This window comes from Echinops telfairi, unplaced genomic scaffold (assembly GCF_000313985.2).
Source record: "Echinops telfairi isolate 266 unplaced genomic scaffold, ASM31398v2 ScPeMD7_2291;HRSCAF=2852, whole genome shotgun sequence".
NCBI lineage: Eukaryota > Metazoa > Chordata > Mammalia > Afrosoricida > Tenrecidae > Echinops > Echinops telfairi.
The window spans coordinates 40662863-40671910 of record NW_022106189.1 but is presented as its reverse complement, the minus strand read 5'-3'; the positions used below and the strand labels follow the sequence as shown (position 1 = coordinate 40671910).

Sequence of the window (9048 nt, the reverse complement as noted above, 5' to 3'; positions counted from 1 at the left end):
TTTTGGAGAGAGGCAGGCAGCAGATGCTCAATTTAGTTCACCCCACGTGACCGGGCTGATTGCTTTCTTCCCAAACCAAATGGAAATGCATCCTGGATCTTCATGCTACCTGAAGTCTTTCCTTGGTCCAGGGGGAACACGGAAGACTAAATGTTGATACTTCAAATAAGGACACCAGCTGCTTGGCACCAGGAGATGGAAATCACTGTTGGATGTGAGACTAGGATGCCAAGATAAGGTGGGGGTGGTGGTGGTGGGGAGTTCCTAGCACCCAATGTCAATAACGTTGCAAAGAAAGAAGAAGACAGGAGCATGAACAGTAAGCTGCTCCCTCTCAGGTAGATCAGCGGAACTGGGGCAAATGTCAAGGAGGAGATTCTTGACCTTGGAATTGTACCTCTGCTGCTGGAGGAGGGGACTGATTATAAGACAACAAGCTGCTTGTAAGGATGCTAATTGTATCATTCAGCCTAAAAATGTTGCTGCTGCTGATAGACATCCCAGAGTTGGGCTTTAATTCATGGCGACTGGATGGAACAACAGCGTGAAACGCTGCCTCCTCCTGCACCGTCAGCACACACGGTGGCTCTTCGTGTAATCAGTCATTGTCTTGGGGGCTCCTACAGGTCCTATCACAATCCATACATCCATTGTATCAGGCAATTTGTACATGTGTTGCCATCATCCTTTTCAAAACATTTTCTTTGTAATTGAGCCCTTGGTATCAACTCCTCTTTTTGCCTCCCCCACTCCCCTCCCACCCCTGTGAACCCTGGGTAAACTATAATTTATTAGTATTTTCATATCTTACACCGTCCGCTGTCTCCCTTCAACCACATTTCTGTTGTTTATTTCCCTGGAGGGCGGGGAGTGGGAGGTGGGAGTTACACGTCGATCATAACAATAGGTTCCCTCTTTCTCCCCCTTCTTCATCCGCCTTTCTCCCACCCTCACGGTGTTGCTGTTCCCATTATTGCTCCTGAGGGGCTTGTCTGTCCTGGATCCCGGGTGTCGCGAGCTCTTACCTGTGTGAGGATGGTTCTTGAACATAGTAGGGTGGTCTCCCCTCGGTCAATCCATCCAGCAAGGTGCTTATGAGGAAATTCCATGATCTCTCACTTCCATCTTCCCCAAAACTCTTTGAGACCCAATGTATTGAAACCAACATCATTGTTACGTTATTGATTCAGCCACCTAGTGGCCCTATGGGACCCGACTGTTTCTGGGGTAGCTACTTTTGTTCGGCTTCTTCTGATCAGTCTCCAGTTCTCCTCTGACGCTCAGGGTCCGGGATTCTCATCCATGTCGGTTGCATCTGGTCTCCAACGTCTCTGTTGGGGAGGGTCTGTCTGGCGTGTCTGACATCTTGCTGGAGACCTGCACGTTTTGTTTTTGTCTCATGGATTGCAAGATCCATGAAGGGATGTTACTTGCTGTTTCCCCTCCTCCTCCCTTCCTTAACCCTCCTGAACTTTGCCTTTGGATGCACAGTGTCCTTTTGACTTCCAGTGGCTGATGATTGCAAGGTGTTTGTGCCTCACTAGTGTGGCTGTTCCCCTGACAGACCTCTCTGTTGTTTGGCTCGACTTTAAGCCAATGCAGTGAGCTCATGTCCAGACCTAAGCGGTGAGGAGGGCTCAAAATCTCAGGGCCTCCTCATTGGTGATCTGACCAGGAAGCCTGGCCTTTTTCATGATGCTGAATTTTGCTCCATGGTTTTCTTCCACTCTAGCCAAGACCTTCTCCTGGGATCCCTGTCAGAGCAGCTGGTAGCATAGATGGGCACCATCTAGTTCTTCTGGTACAATCCATGATTGATGAACCGTGGCTTGTGTCTTGATTATGTAAGCATCTAATAGGCAAAGAGGGAAAGGCCCTCAGTGAGATGGATGGACACAGAGGCTGCAGTAAAGGGCGGGCACAGAAACAATGGTGAGGATGGTGCGGGACCGGGCAGGGTTTTGTTGTTAGTGCCCGGGGCTGCTATGGGTCCGTGTCGACCTCCCAACATACCCTTTTTATGATAAAACTGTGCTCAGAAGTAGCATGTTTAGAAACATTTTATATGTGTGCTGCTCCTCACTGCCATCGAGTCAAGTCTGATTCATAGTGACCCTCTAGGGCAGGGAGAACTGTCCCCGTGAGCGTCTGAGCCTGTAATTGTTTATGGGAGTAGAAAGCCTCATCTTTCTCCCACGGAGCGTCTGGTGGTTTCAAACGGTGCACCTGGTGGATCGCAGCCCAGTGTGTACCAAACACGGAGGTTAAAGATATGATGTGCCTGCAATATTGGAGAAGGGGTGAATGAGGGCATCGGGAGATGACATGCAGTGTGAGCAATTGGGGGACAGGCGCTCCAGGCCAGAGGGCTTTATTTAATCTCAGCTTTTCTGTGTGTTATACAAAAGGTGCCAAAAATTCCATGGAAAATTCCATTTTCCACTGACCTTTTCCAAGTCTTCCGTGTGCATGTGCTCACATGCATGTCTTATTGACGTGAGCATGTTGTCGTCACAGGACAGGGATGGGTGCACACCTTGGCATGGTGAGTGTAAATACCTGCTGTGTGTTCTTTGTAAAAACCCTTTATTGGGATGTGATCCTTTGAGCAGCAAGTTAGGGTCAGTTTTCAGCGAGATCATGGCTAACAGCTTGTACCATCATTCGGCACTGGAAGATGAGGTCCACCACCAATATTCATCACCAGCCTGTATGTCTGAAAGGTACGGTGAGTTTGTGCACGGGAAGAACCTTGCTATTTGACTTTCTGTTCATGCAAACTTTCAAAAAATGGTAACTGGACTGAGTGGGCATTTTGCAAGGCAAATCCATCTGGTCTACTGTTGACCTTAATGAAAGTTATCAGGCCTCTGTCCTTGATGTTCAGAACAAAACCACCCCTAAGCCCGTTTTCAAGAGCAAAAGCACAAGCCATGGGCTTCCGCCCTGTCATGGCCAGGGGCTCTTTAAGCTCTTGAGAAGTTGTGGAAAGGGCTCTGTTAAAGTGGAGCCTGATGTAGGGGTTGGGGAGGAGGGTCCTTCAGTTTTAAAAACACTCGAGGGAGAGAAACTGAAACAAACTCCCCAGCCTATTTCTGGAGGATTCTGTCGCACTGGGGACACGGTGGGAAACTGGCCAATGAGAAGCTAAGACCAGGGAGAGAAGGCCAGGGACAAGACCCACTTACAGTCTGAACAGGAGAGCTTGGGAAGGGAGAGGGGTGCGGTGTGTGAGAGAGAGAGGAGCATCAGATAAATGGATGCTACACAAACCCTCTTTAAACTGGATCCTTGGCATTGAGTATCAGGAGCAGGGCCATTCTTGAGCCGGAAGCCAGCTGAGTCTGTGTCTGTGAGCCCCCCACCCGACCCAGGGTCTACATTTGACGGAGCTATTCTAAAACCAACCCCACTGCCAACCCAGTCAATTGAGTCATGGCAGCCCCACAGAGCACGTCCAAGAGCAGCCAGCCTCATTGTGGTCCCACAGGGCAGCCGGTGGATTGGAACAGCCAGCCTTGTGGTCAGCAGCCCAACACATCCCACGGAGCCACCCATCACACAGGAGGGTGCAATGAAGAGCCTCTGGGATCAGACTGGGCTTCCCATCCTGAACACGTAGCTACTCACCAGCCCTGGGGCTCGGGATGGCTTGCTTTGTCCTCCCTCGATCGATCTCTGGTTCATCATCAGCACATAAAACACCTGCGCCTTTTGCGCAGCTGAGCAGCTGACAGAGGAGCAGGGTAAGTGCTGAGATAACAGTGCCTGGGATTCTGCCATCTGTAGGTGCCGTGATGGTGGGGGTGAATCTGCTCTTAAGATGACTCGACCTCGCAGTGACTCTCTAGGACAGAGTAGAACAATCCCCAGGGTTGTGCTCTTCCGTGGACTGTCAGATCCGTCTCTGAGCCCACTGCAGTCAGTCCAGGCAGCTTGCATCCACCAGTGGTGCTTGTTGAAACATTTTCATTGGTATTCCTCCAATTCCTGCAGCCCTGTTTTAGGCCACTGCCTTCAGTGGAGCTTGGACTTCTTCCTTGATCCCAGTGGTTCATGGTTAGATGCCACATCTTGAGGTGCTTGGATGTCAATCAGTTCTCTTGTCCAGTGGCTCTGTGTATTCCTTCCATTTCCTTTTGATGCTTCCTGTCTTGCTCAATATTTTGCCCAGAGAATCTTTCAATCTCACAGCTCAAGGCTTGTGCTTTTGGGGGGGGCAGTTCTTTCCGCTTGAGACATGCTAAGTGTTGCCGCCTGTTTTGGCTTTCTAGCTGCAGGTCTTGCCATGTTTCACTGTAGTACTTGGGCTTCTCAAGCCAGCTTTTGAAACCCTTCGTTTAGTTCTTTGACTCCATCATTTCTTCGCTTTGCTTTAGCAGATCTGTGATCGAGAAGAAGTTTCTGAATCTCTTCAGACATCCACTTTGATCTTTGTCTTTCTAATGACTGTTTGATTAAAAAAAAACCCATCATTCATGAAGAAAGCATTCTATCAGAGGCTCCTACAGATATTATACCAATTATATCAAGCAAATTTATACATATATTGCCATCATCATGTTCCAAATATCTTCCTATTTGAGTCCTTATCAAATCCTCTTTTTTCCCTCCCTCCCCTACACGTGTGATGATCATGATACCACAGCTCATCAGACCTTTTATCAGTAGTCAAATTCAGGAGGAACATGCACAAGATTCTGTTTTGGCTCTCAGGAACTTGTTCTAATTTTCTTTAACTTAAATCTGAACTTACATATGAGCAATTAATGGTCTGTTCCACAGTCAATCCCTGGACTCATTCTGACTGCTGATACTGACAATGAGCTTCTCCATTGTCTCTTTCCACAGATGCATTAAACTGAATTCCTGTGTATGCCACCTGGCAAAGTCTATGCACATAATGTTCACGTTGTTGAAAAAGGGTATTTGAGATTAACTCACCGGCCGGCAAAACTCTATCATGTGAATGCCAACTTCATTTCTATCCCCAAGGCCACATTTTCCTTCCTCTGTTTCCAACTAGGAAATTCCAATTACCAGTAATTCTCAGTGCACCTTGATTGCCTGTTTGGACAACTTCAGACTGCCAAAGGTGGCAGAATTCTATAATTTGTTCCCCAAACCTCAGTGGTTTTAATTTTACAAACTCGACTGCTTGCAATTGTGTGGGTGGACTGGGTTGGACCTTTTCATCTGAGGCTGGCTAGTGTGGGATGACCTCCTTCACATGAGGGCAGCGGCAGCATTCCAAGGAAAAGCAAGAAAGGACACAAGCCCTTTGCAAACTGGCCAGACAGCTAGGTGGCCAGGCTGCTGGGGGAGGTGACCACTCACCCTGTGGAGTCAGTGAGAGTTCCAACAGCCGTTGAGCGAACAGTCTACTCCTGAGCATGGTATGCTGACTTGAAAGGTAGACCTGTTTCCTGGGTCAAAAGTCTCTGTCATCAGGAGGGGTTTGTAAGGAACAACATGGCCAGGTGGGACAATGTTCCCTGAAGGCTACCCCACTGAAGCAAAGGCCTGGAGCCTCCCTAGGATCTCAGAAAGAGATCCTGTGTCATGCCCAAGAGGTCTTCCTTCTGCCCTTGATGAATGTCTTTTAAAGGATTAGGGCATAAGTGAGCAGGGATGAGTGAGAAAGAGCCCCCAAACTCCTCTATCTGGATTCAGAGGGTCCCTAATGACCTTCACACTCACTGCCGTCCAGTCGATGATTCCGATTCAGAGTGACCCCTAGAGGACAGGGCGGAACTGCCCCTGTGGATTTCGGAGACGGTAACTCTTCACAGGAGCAGACAGCCTCACCTTTCTCCTGCTCAGCAGCTGGTGGGGTCGAACTGCTGACCTTGTGATTAGATGTCCAACGTGCACCCCCGTGCGGCACCACTAGGGTTCCTTCTAATGACCTCGTCCTGGGGAAAGAAGCGGAGGACAAACCACGAGGGACGAGGGGAAAGGTCAACAGCGAGGCATTTTAAGGTGAGCCCTGGCCACAGTCACTTAACGTTTCTCTTTCTCTCAACAGAAAATATGATGCTGGCATGCTCATCGCGTGAGACAACTTGGCCTGTAGCCAGCCCCAAAGCACAAAAACACAAAAAACTCAGAGAAGAGAGAGGAGAACGGTGGTTCCCTGGCGTCTTCAAGAAGCGCTTTATTTTTTTCCTCTACGTATTTCTTTTCTAAAAAAGCAAAAACCACACACGTGAAACGAAAACTGAAATGAACATTGAAGGAAATAATACAAACTTCAGGTGAGACTATCCAAGCATGTTCTTTATTCAGCATAAGGTGAAGCGGGACAACGGAGACTGAACTTGAGAGAGCTGGGTACCTCTTCCTCCTGGGGATGGAGCTGCCACTCAAACACCTTCTGACCACTTTCACCTCCTTGGACCTGATGCTTCCATCCCTGCCTGTCAAGTTCGTTAGGGTATGATTTGCAAAAATGTGTTGGGTGCGATCTCTAAAGGAATTATTTTTTTCAGCTAGAGCTGTTTGGCTAGGGCATCCAGAGCATCCGGGTCTTGGTACCACCACCAATTGGGCTGGCGGGCACACAAGCCTTGAATGGACCAACAGCTCATGCAGGTTGAAAGCTGGCTATCGTGGTGGCAACTGGAAGGGCCCAGGACACCAGGTGACTGAAGGGACCCTCAAGCCCACGAAGGTTTTGTACCCACATCGAACTCAACCCGGGCCTTCCCTGTGGGGCTTCAGGTCCTGCTTTGTGTTGTGACAACTCTTGCTTTGGGCCTGGCTGCTAGGGGATGCCCTGAGAAAAGGGGAGGGGGTGCTGGAGGTGGGGGAGTGTGCTGATCATTTGGGGCACCCCGCTTAGCCGGATGGGCTACCCAGTCGCTCCTGGAGCAGCCTCTCGCTGAGGGCCCACAGGGCCCTGGCCATGTCTTCGTTCTGGGCCTCGGGCGAGGGCGTGCAGCGGCAGCAGTTGTTGAAGTACATCCCTCCCAGGCCCTGGAGCTCCGGCGCTGCAGCGCAGTACACCGTGGTGGCAGCTCCCTGTTGCTGGAATTCAAGCAGACAGAACAGTGTTAAAGGGAGGAGCAGGTACTGTCACTCCCAATGAGCTCTGACACCCTCCCCACCCCAGAAAGGAAGCGGTACACCTCTCCTCGGAAAAGTTCGTACAGGCGAAGACGGCTGGGTGGCAGTAACTCACGCCTGATGCACAACGAGCACAGGACCTCGAACCCGGAGAGAAGAGCTCCCCTAAGCCACCACCAGAGTGGGCAACTGAGATTGGTCCTCAAAGCGGCTGTGAGTAAGGCCCCCTTCTTCCCTTTCGGCCCGGAAGGGAGCTGCCTGTGCCTCCGTTCATGTGAACTGCTGCAACCTGACACACCCGAGCCGTGCAGGTATGGACCGAGCCAGACCCTGTCACCCCTTTCTGCAAAGCGATGTCACGCGGGATTGGCTGTGGGATGCAACTGAGAGGCATTGCTCTCAGCCCACTTCCAAAGGCGGTTACCAGAGAGTGCAATTGACCAAGCCCTGCTTCTCCTGTCAGGGCCCCAACATCCTGAGGCATCTGGGATGCTGTAAGGAATGGCTTTTGGGGGGGAGGGGGGCGTTGCTTAGGGAAACAGTGGAGGCAGGCCTCTAATTAATCTGGAATTTAGGACTATGGATTAATCTACGCTCACCCAAAGCTGACTCTGCCGCAGGGTGCCCCACCCAAACACACCTTAACTGCATTCTAGCACCAGTGAGAGCCCTGAGCCTGCTCAGAACCAGGGACCCAAGATGTTCAGGAAAGTGCCAGAAGGCCTAGATGAGATCTAAACTCGGCCTCTCTGGGATTCTTTCTGTCGCTGAGTCCGATCAACCAGGGATCTGTGAGATGCTCCTGGGCATCTTGTTGAAATGGAGCTTTGGACTCAGTGTATGGGGGTGGTGGGGGCAGAAGGCTGCCGAGAGTCAAACCAGAAGGTACCGGTTCTGAGCCTGGGCCAAGCCCTCCGTGGTGGGCTGGTTAGGAAGCAATCAAGGCCCAGAGACTTGGGGCGGGGGGAGGAGTAGGATTTGAAATGGTCATTGGGTTCTCCCTGCCTCCCCAAAGACCCAGGTATGTCCCAGGGTCAGGGGCAGCTGCTTCGCCAATGGAGTTGGGTGGATCACAGCACCCATCATGCACTTTCCACCTGACTCACTGACTGAAGGAGTCTCTGGGGGTTAGCAGACCCTCGCACTGGCCGCAGGTAGGAGAAAGTACGGTGCGTCCAAAGACCAACCTGAGACCCAATCTGTCAGCTAATCGGCCAGGTGTCCCCAACTTGCTCACAGCCAAGTTCAGGTGGAGGTGCATTCCTTTGGGAATCTCCGTTTTAGATTCCTGCCTTCCTGGAGCTACAAGAAAGGATTCGAACACAGGCCTGAAAATTGAAGAGAGGCGCACTCCACCCTACCCCTGGGAAAGCCAAAGGCAGACTTCTTCCAAAGCCAGCGTCAAGTCTCCTCACCAACGCCCTTCAGAAACACGTCCCTGTCTGACTGGTACGTTGTTGGGAGGGGTTTGTACAACAGGACTGAGGTGACCGGTGCGACTGGAATAGGCTCTTCCCTCCATGGACCCGGAGAGCCAACGGGTCACTTCTTGCCCATCGACCTTGGAAACCGCAAATGCTCAACCTGTACCAAGAACTGGCTTTGATCCCTGGGCCACCACCTCAGATCACCTGAAGGAACCAGTCAGTCCTAGGTCGGGGCCAAACCCTCAGTGATGTGATGGTGTTCCCGGGAGATCCACCCCCGCCCTCATCATCTTCCTCCCTTGCAGGACTAAGCAGCAGGGGTGCAGCGCCCCCCCTCAGAGCCCCAGACAACCAGCTTCTCAGGGAAGTCTCTCTCAACAGCTGCAGCGATGGCAACCTGTGGGTGACGGACGCTGTGATGCCCCAGGTGTGTGGGCAGCGTAAGAGCCAGATCTGACCTTTGGCTCATCCGCTTTGCAGCCCACGTCGCATCAGAAGAAGGCGGTGCCACATGAGGGAATCTCATTCCCGCTGATACAAGATAAAGCATTTT

General features: G+C 51.1%; 1 protein-coding gene across 1 annotated transcript in view; it reads right to left on the bottom strand.

Annotated features, from left to right (window-relative positions):
* Window positions 1–6261: 6261 nt before the first annotated feature.
* The window catches only part of WWOX (WW domain containing oxidoreductase), a 975529-nt gene continuing 972742 nt past the window's right edge, over window positions 6262–9048 (bottom strand). Inside the window, exon 9 of the mRNA XM_004704533.3 lies at window positions 6262–7029. Coding sequence (XP_004704590.1) covers window positions 6841–7029 — 189 coding nt within the window. The 3' untranslated portion in view covers window positions 6262–6840. The remainder of the gene's footprint in view (window positions 7030–9048) is intronic.